The sequence below is a fragment of the Fusarium phalaenopsidis genome (genome assembly GCF_050370095.1).
Source record: "Fusarium phalaenopsidis strain FUZ10S chromosome Unknown contig_32316, whole genome shotgun sequence".
In the NCBI taxonomy this organism is placed as follows: Eukaryota; Fungi; Ascomycota; class Sordariomycetes; order Hypocreales; family Nectriaceae; genus Fusarium; species Fusarium phalaenopsidis.
The window spans coordinates 659,889-671,670 of NW_028145399.1; the positions used below are offsets into that span (position 1 = coordinate 659,889).

Sequence of the window (11,782 nt, forward strand, 5' to 3'; positions counted from 1 at the left end):
TTATTCTCCCGCCATGCCGCCTTGAGCTTTTTAATCTCGCGGAGAAGAATAGAGCGAGTGGCATGTATCTGCCGCTTATATTCCTTTTCCTAACTCTCAGCAAGGAATTCCTCTTGCTGATCACGTAGTTCTTGGAGGCTGATGTTATGAGAGAAGTCGCCCACGGGTTTACCTCCCTTTCCCCTCTTCTTCTTATGATACTGCTTCTCAATCCGCTTTCTTCGGTCATCCACATATATCTTGACCGTTTCCTCGAGGAGGCGGGCTTCTATGACGACTTTCCCGACTTCGCGAAGGCCAGCACGGGTTAGAGAGCTCAGAAGATCGCGATACTTCTCCACGACCTCCTTTGCTATGTCAGAGGCGCGCTAGAAGCGTATTTCTAATAGAAGAAGAGAGGCAAAGGCAGGAGCAATCGCTTTCTTCGCCTTCATCTGCTGCTTAAGCAAGTAGGCAACTCCGGGATCCGCGTTAGGGGGAAAGAGGCCAGATTTTTAGAAGCCCGAGATGATATTCTTCGGGGTGAATCCAGCATCGACAATTTGCTTTGCACGGCCGCGATCAGATGCTAATCTTCTCAGAAAAGATAGCTTGTCTTACCTGGATGCCCTTTACGAAGTCAAGGCGAGAGAAAGAGATATTCCCTTTGCGTAGGGCCCGGCGGAGGATCTTCTGATGCGCATTCTTCATCGGCTGGAAGACCCCTATATCCATCGGTTGAAGAAAGTGAGTAGAATGAGGCGGCAGAGGAATAGCGAGAATGCTGAATTTGATGCAGCACTCTTTAAAGGCAAAGATGCCGTGCCCTGTGAAGCCATCTAGAATAAGCAACCGAAAGACCTGATCAACATCATCATGAGAGACTGGAGGAACGTCATATTGAATATGCTTCCTCACAGGGTCTCTCAGAAACTCATCACAGCCAAACCACTCCTCAAATCGCAACCCGCGGCGCTTCACGGCCGCAGACTTCTCCCAAGACTGCCGGTTGAAGTCCTGTGCCCATTCCATAGTTATCTCACCGTTGGAGAAGGCAGTTTCACTCTTTGCGAACCTCATCTGTGGATTTGCATCCACATAGGCATAATCTAGCGTCGGGAAGGTCCTGAAGATGATCCAAGGGGCGGTCGTGTCACCAGCAGCGCTGCCCGTACCGATAAGGGTAGCGGATTCTCTGTTCGACGGGTCGAGCACCTGGGCGCGTGTCTTCCTCTTCGTACGTACGATGAGGCACTGAACCCGCTCACGCAAGCAGCCGACTCGTATCCCGGCCTGGTCTGCGTTCCAGCACTCAGAGGCGCCGATCCGGAAGGTCCTGACGGTCTCAGCAAGTTGTTCAAACCAGTTTTTGAGGTCGGTGATGCCTCCGGCTTCCCATGACTCACGGGACCTCTCGACAGCCTTAAAGATCGTCTTCCCCAGTTCAGGATGATCTTCACACCAGCGGGCATACCAGGAATGACCGACTGGCTTCGATTCTGGGTCACGGCGAAGGCGGAGAGTGTTGGCGGCGTCCTCAATCTCTGGTTTAGAAGCTGGGAAACCGGATCTTTCCATCCAGATGACGAAGGCAACGATAGCTTCATCTTCTTCATCCGTCAGGGATCGCGGCCGCCCTCGCGGCCTCACGGAATCAGGGTCTTCTAGCTTCTTGATCAGGCGTTCAATGGCGCCTCGGTTGGCGCCCTTATGCTTGCTTGCGGCGGCCCTGATAGAGAGTGGCTTTGTGATGCGTGAGGAAGAAGCGTGCGAGGAAGCAGAAGCGCGTTGAGGCCGGCTTGTGAGGCTAGCGAAGCTAGCCCGTGACTGCATCACTTCCCTCGCGGCCTTGAGGTTCGGGTTGACACTCATAATGAAGATAGACGCAAAGTCACTGGATTGCACGGTCTTGTGTCTCTTTTTTGGCGTTTTTTAGGGGCAAATTCATGCAAATGCAGACGCGGCACGGTGAGGGGTTGTCACGGATTTTTGGGGCCAACTTAGCTTGCTAAGTTGGCTCGCCCGGGCTCGCCCCGCATGAGTCAACGGGTAGTTATGTAGTTAGATAGTTAGATATGTTGATATAGTTGACCTATTACAGCTAGCTGACTAGTGCTGAGTCTTATGCAGATGGACAGGTACGACGGTGTTTTACAATATTGGGGTTTAATGTCGATATTCATCTACTAGTAACAGTGTCTTTTGCTGTTGTGGCTGATAGCCTCTTCTGGTCTGGTCATTGATATCGTATCAAAATAAGAAAAATCTCATAACATAGTCCGACCCAAGCTCGAGTAGTCGCAATATTATCCTCACCCAGGGGACTTTCAGCTACCGTAAACCGAAATTCTAATTCTTCAATGATCCAATATCCTTTAATAAACAAGAACACTCATATCAACCGCAACCCCTGTGCCCTACGCAGATGCAAACTTCGAATACCTCTCACGGCTCGCTGTTTGGGATTGTTCATGTATCCAACGACTGCTCCAACAGCTCTTCAAAGGTTTTATTCATTGGTCGCACAGGCTGTCCCTCTTTGGAATGGTATTCTGGTTTGTAGTGGCCTGACCAGAGTATGCGAGCCCCATCCCGTCCTTTAATGACTCAAGATAGTAAAATGCCGAGTTCTTTCGCGATCTCTCAGAACATTATATGGTCATGAAAGCATCCCGGAAGCCGTTGAGTAGGAAGCTTTTGGAATTGATGCACGAGATAAAGGTTGCTTTTTCCTGTGGGCTCGGCAGAGAGTTGAAGATCTGCGACACGAAATGTGCCCTCAGGACTTTATTCTTGGTATACAGGTGACTGGACCAAGAGATATCCTGGATGAAGATTGGGTACTCATAAAGGAAGTATACTGGGCCAGTGTGAGCGTACTCAAAGTCGATTAGCCCCGTGAGCTTTGGCCCTGAGCCATCTGGGGCATCCAGAAACAGCATGTTTTGGGCGTCAAAGTCGGCATGAATAATTGAAAACGGTGGTTCGAGGTAGGAAGTGGTCTCTGTTGCGGAGTATTCGACTAGTTCCGCCCTAATCTGTCCAAAAAGATTCTTCGTCCCGGATGATTCCACAGAATCAGGCGAGATAAACGACTCGAGATAGTCAAGTGTAGAAGAGAAAGGTCCTTGAGGGAAATCGTAGCAAGGACTAATGAGAGAACCGATTCCGTCCTCAGTGAGACATCCAATCTCGTCGAAGCGAAGGGAGGAAAACTGGACGATGATGGATACGATTTGTGAAAGTGCAACCTTCTTGTGGTAGAGTGACAGATTATCCCAGGTTTTATAAAGATGGCGGCCGGAGAGCTTTCCCATCAACACAAAGGCCGCGCCGACCTCGTTGTCGGGGTTCAGATCCTGGTAGTATATCTCTGGCACAGGAATACTGGTGTGGTGTTTGACATACCGGATGGTGGCAATCTCGCTCTCCTCTTTGGCCGAAGTCCCCCTGACGCGAGCAAAGCCGGCTATACAGGAGTAACTGGAGCGCACCAGAGACTGATATGAAGTAGTCCTTGACTCTTGGAACTCGAGGGCAAAGATTTCATGTGAGGAGCCTCTTGCCATTGGCCGAGCACTGATGCAGGGGGCCTGTAAGACTTTTGAGGCGACATCTTTCAGGCTATTGATATTGAGCTCGAGTTTAGGTGGCTCGTCAGAGTCATACTCTTCATCGGCGCTTGAGCACGAAGACATCTTTGTTGAAAGCAGGGAAGGAATGTCGGTGTACGAGTGAAACCTGAGAGAGGGGAAACAAATAAACACGTGAGGAAAGCAAAGCCTCGCAGCCTGATACCTTTAATCAATCTAAGCATTAGTCAGCAATCGATGAAGATGGACCAAAACGGAGAAATGCGGTCAGGTCTCATACAAATTCACGGCGCTGTTGAAAACGCGGCTCTGGGTTAACTACCTTGGACATCTCGAGTTCCCATACTGCGAGACTAGTGGGTGCACTTTTGGTTTAAGGAATAGTATTTACTGCATACTAAAGATCAAATCCCCACTTTATCTCTCCACTATCCCGTGTCGCGCCTTCTTGATGACGAAATGTCAAATGTTACCAGCTCCTATGGATCTGAAACAGACAACACATCACATAACTCTGCCAAACGTGCCACGTGGATTCCAACAGGAAAACGTCTGTATGAAGGCATGATTAGACCCTGATGATATCCAAACGAGTTCGTCAAATCCGTATACTAACGAGTTATTCATCGCATCTGGCGCAGTTGTCGTCATATTCTCTTCCACACTTCTCGCACGCCTGATTCTTTCCCTGAACCCACTCGCTGTGATCGTTGGCGCACGTCCACTGATGCTTGGTGCAATGACCTGCTTTGGACATGGTTTTGGTGATACTCTTACAAATTGGACAGTGATGCTTTGTGGGGAACCTCGGCATTGTGACTGGTGTTGTGCTAGCTTCTGTGTGTGCAACGGGATGTGAGTCAGAACTTGAGAAGTAACTGAAAGGCATGGGCTTGAGTAGAGGAGGGAAGTAGACACTGTGGGAGTAGGCTGTGCCATGCTGACACTGCCGACATAAGCTGGGGCCCTTTGAGCCTCATTCTCCATGGTTTCTCACAGCCTGCCTTAATATCGGACCATCTCGGCTGTGGCATCTGCAATCGTAGGTTATCTGGAGGTGGGCGACAGGACATCATGGGGCCTGGGGACAGCCTCACTTAAGAATGTCAACTCGGTGTGTGCAATTGCTTTGAACGCCAAGGCACTTCTCTTGAGGCCAGACACCGAGTCTTCTTGGGCCAGTGCTTGTTCATTTAGAGTCGCACCTGGCTGAGCAGCCTGCATAAAAAAGCATCGCTGAACTATCGGAATGGCCGTTATGAGACTTGAGCCGGGTGCCTTATTTTCTTGGGCATCACATGGCATCCGGATTGACGGGGTTTGAGCTGTATTCATAACCTACACAGGGCGATGGAGATTGTCATTTTGGAAGACAACAACTCTGTTGAACAGACTGACGTTGAGCTGATACGCTTATAGTATTGGGGAAACGAAGGTAATGACACGCGAACTTGACACAGATGAAAGGGTTGTGAACGTTGAACTGGGCATAGCTTCTTCTCATTACACGGAATTCTCTCTAACATCCACCTCTTGATATTCCCCCGAGAAATGAGTCAAGGAAAATGGATCGTCTACATTAAAATGTAACCGAAAGTCCTTGTTGTGCACTTTGACAGCCTTCTGCCAGATATCCAACGTCTCCTTGCTCACTTCAGGTTCTGGCTTACCAGCTAGTACCAGACAAGGAATCTCGGGAAATTCTGTGCAGAAATGGAGATTTGAGAGCCATGCGTCGCTGAAACTGATAGAACAGTACTCGACCTTTGGCATGCGGGCTACACATTTTCCCATACTGCGGAAGAAGCCATCCATGAGAGAGTGGACGGGATAGTCTCGGAAACGACGTTCGAGTCCTTCGCCTGGAATGTCGGCTGCGAGATGTATCATCACGCTCGGGGGAAGGCGACTGCCGGGTCTCTGCATGGTAAGCCATTCCCCTGAGGGGAGGACCTCGTGAGGGTAGAGATCTATTGACTTGAGACTTGGCCAGTAGGGTTGCTCATTTGAACTCTCCGATGAAGACCAGAATATGGAATGGTCGATGCTGCCGGAAAAGGTAAAGTCTTTAAGCCCTATCCTTTGCGTAAACTTGCAGAGTGCTTCGCTCAGAGGATCTTGTTGGGAGTCGGGTGGGATGATACTAGGAGGTTGAAAAGAGTGGTTGCTTGGTAGTTCCCGAACATATGTGAGATGAAACATTTCGAGGGACATTGGAAGTATCTGGAGTGTGCTGGCAAGACCTATGAAAAGCACAATTAGTTGTGGGCAAACTGTAGGGGTAAAACTTATGAGACTTACCGTTTCTTTGCTGTATTCTGACGGCTGTATCCAGTTTCTCCGCATCGCTGAGCTCCCAGTTCACTTTTCTCAACTTGGGCATCTTGCTTGCCATTAAACAGATCGAACGTGGAGAAAAGACGACGCTTCTTGAGATGAGACTCGTTGACATTTTGTACACCATGGGCAGTTCTGGAAGCTCTGCCTCATAGCCTGGCGGGAAGTCCAGATATGATGTCCGCACTTGTCCTTGAGCCACGAACGGGTAGTCTACAGGTTCCCCGTAGTCACTAGCATACTGTTCTGAAGACCCAAAAACACCAGGTACTGGGATTTCGAGACAGAGGTAGACTAGGGGATCCTTGCAAGGTGGTGTTTTGCTCAATATGTTGAAGAGTTGATTAACCGTTTTGACAAAGACGGTCTCATCATCCGGGTCGTCCGGATTTGTGGAATCAGTTTCATGGGCGGGAAAAATGAATTCGCACCGCAAGTAGCGAAGATAGGAAAGACGCGTTGGAGTAAGAAGGTTTTGACTTATCGCCTCTGATAGTCTGGTTGGGTTTAAGAATAGGCGCCGGAACGTCTGAGCCTCGATGTAAGGCTGCCATTGCCGAGACAAAGTTGCGAATGGGGCTAGTGACTCTTCCGAGTCCTCCCACAAGCACAAGGCGATACTCGAGAGGATTTCCGGTGCGAGTTGCTCCATGTTGTATCTGTGATTAAATTCTGAGGTGAGTCAGGATTGTCTTGATGAAAATCTTGGTTGAGAACCAACCCGGAAACGGAGCGGGATTAGTATAACCCATGTTTTGTATGCATGACTGCCTGGAGTTAGCATGCTCGGTGATGCCTAGAGCTGGCTCGTGCGGGATGAAGCCATACATGCCCAGAGGTCGTTGTACATTTACAGAGGTTATTGAGATAGTCTAAAAGGGTTTTAACCTTCGTATGAACTATGATTGAATACACTAGTAAATGGAATAATTTTCGACTACAAGGATAGGCAAAACAAATACCTTAAAAGTTCAATTCGCTCAACGAGTAAGCAACCGTCATTGTCGGCGAGGCATTTCGCCGATTGGCAGGCCATGGCTTAAGGTCACAAGCTGGTCACACACGAGTCTCTAGCATGGCTATGGAGTCAAAGCCTTGATGCAGGTTTGATTTTGTCTATCAGCAGCCTTCGGCCCATCTCTCACCGAAGCTCGTGATCAGATATTGCTAGCGGCTCATTCAGGCAGAATGGTGGGGTTAGCTGTTCCCTAATGAGCCGCCGGTTTAACTGTGCTCTATGAAAGGCAAGGTTAAGCGCCGTGGGGAGGTCTAAGTGGACATCTTTTATGCGGGGGAGGCATCTTGTCTATTGCCATTCCGCGTTAGATTATTCGCATCTATTCGTATTCACGATGTCAAGAGACTATATATATGATCACGACCATGTCTGTCGTAGCCATTCACTTCAAGACAAACACCCCATTCGCAATATTTCACCATGTCTCAACAAGCCAAGCTCCGCGTTTGTAAGAACAAGACGAGGGTCTTTATCCTCACCGACATTACCAACGAGCCCGACGACTCCGAGTCATTGGTCCGTTACCTTCTCTACAGCAATGAGTTCGACACAAGGGGTCTCGTGGCATGCACGTCCACACACATGATGTCCCGCGTGGCACCTCAAGAGATTGAAGACATTGTCAACGGATACGCCGAGGTTGTGGCCAATCTGAATATCCACGCCCATCCGGAGAATCAGTACCCTGACCCTCAGATTCTTCGCGATATGATCAGGAGCGGACCGCCCGTGTATGGGAAGCTCGCCCTAGAACCCGACGTACCACTATCCGGTGGCTCTGAACTGCTCATCAACCGCGTCGACGAGTCCGAGGAGCCGCTCTGGGTTCTCTGCTGGGGCGGTGCCAATCCTCTTGCACAGGCCGTCGCTTATATCGACAAGACGAGAACTCCCTCCGAGAGTGCCTATTTCCGCTCGAAGCTCAGAGTCTATGCCATCTCTGACCAAGTCGACACGGGTGCGTGGATGAGGATCAAGCATCCAGACATCTTTTACATCTGCTCCATCCACGGCTGGTGCCAGTATTACTGCGCAACATGGACAGGTATCTCGGGTCCTACCGACGTGGGCGGCTCAGATCCAAGCCAGTTCACGAGGGAGTGGATTAAAGAGAATATTCAGATTGGTCCCCTGGGCAAGAAATACCCCGACTTCAAGTTCCTCGTTGAAGGCGACACGCCCACCTTTCTATACCTCATCCAGAACGGCCTCGGGTCTCCTGAGCATCCCCACTGGGGTAGCTGGGGTGGCCGATATACATATTTTGACCCCAGCATGAGTGGCAGGCACTTTGCGGATGCCGTCGAAGCTGCTGTGGGAATTGACGGCAAGACTTATGTGAGCAACTGGGCTACCATTTGGCGATGGCGTCCGGCTTTCCAGAATGACTTTGCCGCTCGAATGCAGTGGACCTTGGCGGAAAAGTTTGAAGATGCCAATCACGCTCCTGTTGTGTTTGTCAACGACAGTACTGGGGGACCTGAGCCGCTGCTCATCGAGGTGGAGGCTGGTGAGAAGATTGTCCTGGATGCTTCCAAGAGCTACGACCCAGATGGTGGAGAGGTCAAGTTTCATTGGTTCCAGTATAGGGAACCAACTGGTGTCTCTGGTCTCCTCGGGGAAATGGTCCCTGACCTCGAGATCAAAGACGTCGACTTAGAGGGTTTGGGGCGCAAGGTGGAGGTGCCGATTCCACCCCCTGAGGTCTCGTGTCTCGAGCAACGAAGCGGTAAGCCCCTGAAGAAGGGACAGGAGTACCACATCGTCTTGGAGGTCAAGGATAATGGGACTCCTAGTCTGATGACTTACAAGCGGGTGGTGATTCAGTGTACCAACCGGGGGCTACGAGGTGGTAGAGACACTGTGGCGGAGACGAATGCCGAGTGGTTACTGTTGAGGAAGTAACGCAACAGGCTGAATCCACTCGCACTATGAGAACAAAACGATGAGCAGAGTAGTTAGTAGTTCTCGTGCTCTAGAAACAGAGTCTGATAAACATGTGAAATTGAAACAAAGCTGAGGAAACTAAAATTCTGCAAGTGCCCGATCGAATCTTTTAGTGCCGTGACTTTCTCCTTACAACACATCATCTATCTAGCTTCTGTTACAATGCTTTTGTTGAGAGCAGTAGTAAGAGCAAGCAGTGCTTTTAACAGTGGAGTAGCCACCCGGTGCTTTTGAGCAATTTTGACCGTATTTCCCAAGATAACATCAACTTCCATCTGCCGCCCTGCAAGCACGTCAGCCATCATGCTGGGCATAACTCCAGGCAGCGGCCTTATAGTCAACAGTTCCAACTGTTCTTGAACTACTCTCTCGTTAATGGAAGTATAGCCAGCAGCTCGCGCAGCCGCCGCAATTTCTGACATGACATCCCTCATAAAGGCCGTCCACCACAAGAGCTCCGGAAGAACTCGGCGTCTCGGAGACGACAGAGGCCACAGATTGGATTCTCAGATCCGTTTATGAGAAGCTTCTTCCATCGCTCGATCTGAATGTCGGTGACGTGGTGGGCCTTTGCGCCTCCTGTTCTCACAAGGCAAGTGAACTTGGCACAAGCGTTCATATGAACGACAGGGGCGTCGGCCGGAAATGTTCCCAGGAACACTTCGTCCAGAGTCCCGTGCGTGAAGGCGGTAGGCCCTGTCTGGCTGACGGGTGTGTAAAGAACACCGCTGAGGATGGGTGCTTGAGGGAATGCAGTTCGGAATGGCTCTTCAATGGCTATGCCGTTTTGCAGGATGACGATTGTTGTGTTGGGCGTGACAGCAGGCTTGATGGCCTCAACCTCGGGACAATCGACAGTAGCCTTTGTCGCAACTAGAAGCCATCTGAATGGCTGAGGTGATGACTCGACAGCCTCTTCGACAGAGCGCACGATACATGGGCGTACGGATAGGCCAGTTCCCCACAGATCCGAATCGATGGTGAAGCCCTGTTCCTTGGCGGCATCGTAGTTGGAACGGCAGATGGCGTAAATACTCTCCTCCGGGATACTCTTGGATAAGAGGTAGGCGAAGATGGCTCCGATACTACCAGTTCCGTATATCAAGACGGACATATCCGTATAGGGGGGAGCCATGGTTGAGAACTAGCAAGTGACGATGTTTGTGGAAGCTGGAACGTTCCGAAAACTAGAAACTCGCAAATTTCCAGTGATAGTAGTCTTTAGGAGACAGGCCCAGGAATGTCTATACCAAGTCGGGTCTAATCCAGACGCAGAATCGGACGCTAGATCCAAAGCCGATATTCGCTCTCGTGGCACGCCCTACGCCCCACGCCTTTATATCTACATGCCGTGGGGATGCTACCACGGCTACACGTCATGCACGCCCTTTTCAACTTGGTTGCCATTGCAAAAATGATTTCAAGTTCCACAGGAATTGCCAAATGTCATGGAAAGATGTGGAAAAGGTGTCAAAATGTCTAACGATAACAGAATGTTTGTCAGCTGGAAAGCCGCCCTACGCCCTACGCCCTGACTATCTACGTGTCTTGTGGAGCCGATATCAAGGACTAAAGAGGCTCTTTGGGTATTTTTAATGAGTCTCATTCTGCTATGTAGCTGGCGGTTCTTTCTTTCAGTTGCCGAGTAAAATTCCATCACCAACTCTTGCTGATCAAGTCCGAAGCAATCATGGTAGCCGAATCCCCTCTTGCGCCCTTGGACGCTTCCAAGCTTGAGATTAAAGCAAATGACACCCCTAAGCCTGTTCCAGATGTTGACAGTCCCGAACTTGCGAGTTTGAAGGTCTCGACGGATCGTATGGTAGTGGCTACCTGGACTGCTCACCAAGGCTGGGCCAACCCCCAAGTGGTCCCCTACGGTCCGGTCCCTCTAATGCCCTCCGCCAGCGCCCTGCAATATGCAACCCAGTGCTTCGAGGGTATGAAATTGTTTCGCGGGTACGACGGCCGTCTACGCCTCTTCCGCCCCCTATACAACTGCGAGCGCATGCTCAAGTCGGCGACTCGCATCTCCCTACCTGGTTTCGATCCTGAAGAACTTCTCAAGCTCATCCGAAAACTGTGCATCCTTGAGGCACCCAAATGGCTCCCTAAGGATAAGCCTGGGTCTGCACTTTACCTCAGACCGACCATGATCGGAACGGATTCGAGTTTGGGCTTCAAGGTCCCAGATGAGGCCGCGCTGTACATCTTTATGGTATACTGGCCACCTCCCAAGCCTGCTGCTCTTAATGGAGGCACCGCGCCCGGAACTAGGCTGCTCGCTAGCAGTGAGTCGGCAGTCAGAGCGTGGCCTGGAGGCACTGGAGCTGCCAAGGTTGGAGGCAACTATGGATCAGCTCTCGTCGAGCATGCTCTTGCAAAGAAGCAGGGCTACGATCAAGTTCTATGGCTCTATGGTCCTGACCGCCAAATCACCGAGGCTGGTTCCACCAACATCTTTGTCATGTGGAAGACAGCTTCTGGCACCCTCGAGATGGTCACTTCTCCATTAGACGAGAACAACCTTATCCTGGCAGGCAACACGAGACGCAGCATCATTGACCTTAGCCGCGAGATGTTTGCCCCCAGAAAAGCAGAGGAGGACATGGAGTGCGAAGTCTTTGAGAGAGTCATCACCATGGCTGAGGTGGAAAGTGCTTCTCATGAGAGCCGACTGATTGGTGCCTTTGTGGTCGGCACCGCTTTCTGGATACAGGAGGTCAGTGAGATCATGTATAATGGGCAGACTATCGAGGTCGCCATGGATTCGGCACGACATGTCTCTCTGCTCAGGGAGCGGATGTCGGACATCATGTATGGTCGGGAAGAGAACAGCTGGGCCGATATTGTAGAAGAGTCTTAAAATAGAACTGGTCATGGAAAAGCATCAATGAAGGGTATTTCT

The 11,782-nt window shown here is 50.4% G+C and overlaps 5 protein-coding genes across 5 annotated transcripts; 2 read left to right on the forward strand and 3 right to left on the reverse strand.

Annotated features, from left to right (window-relative positions):
- Positions 1-561: 561 nt before the first annotated feature.
- LRP88_11781 (uncharacterized protein) lies at positions 562-1,851 on the reverse strand (the record flags this gene model as incomplete). The annotated part of the gene is made up of 1 exon (XM_083248199.1): positions 562-1,851. The coding sequence occupies one exon, from the start codon at positions 1,849-1,851 to the stop codon at positions 562-564; it is 1,290 nt and encodes a 429-aa protein (XP_083095629.1).
- A 779-nt stretch (positions 1,852-2,630) lies between these two features.
- On the reverse strand, positions 2,631-3,677 carry LRP88_11782 (phosphotransferase family protein; the record flags this gene model as incomplete). Its single annotated transcript, XM_083248200.1, has 1 exon — positions 2,631-3,677. One exon carries the CDS (start codon positions 3,675-3,677, stop codon positions 2,631-2,633), a length of 1,047 nt encoding a protein of 348 aa, XP_083095630.1.
- Positions 3,678-7,347: 3,670 nt separating this feature from the next.
- LRP88_11783 (uncharacterized protein) lies at positions 7,348-8,832 on the forward strand (the record flags this gene model as incomplete). The annotated part of the gene is made up of 1 exon (XM_083248201.1): positions 7,348-8,832. One exon carries the CDS (start codon positions 7,348-7,350, stop codon positions 8,830-8,832), a length of 1,485 nt encoding a protein of 494 aa, XP_083095631.1.
- A 472-nt stretch (positions 8,833-9,304) lies between these two features.
- LRP88_11784 (ketopantoate reductase family protein) lies at positions 9,305-10,009 on the reverse strand (the record flags this gene model as incomplete). The annotated part of the gene is made up of 1 exon (XM_083248202.1): positions 9,305-10,009. The coding sequence occupies one exon, from the start codon at positions 10,007-10,009 to the stop codon at positions 9,305-9,307; it is 705 nt and encodes a 234-aa protein (XP_083095632.1).
- Positions 10,010-10,564: 555 nt separating this feature from the next.
- Positions 10,565-11,740, forward strand: LRP88_11785 (aminotransferase; the record flags this gene model as incomplete). Its single annotated transcript, XM_083248203.1, has 1 exon — positions 10,565-11,740. The coding sequence occupies one exon, from the start codon at positions 10,565-10,567 to the stop codon at positions 11,738-11,740; it is 1,176 nt and encodes a 391-aa protein (XP_083095633.1).
- Between the last annotated feature and the right edge of the window lie 42 nt (positions 11,741-11,782).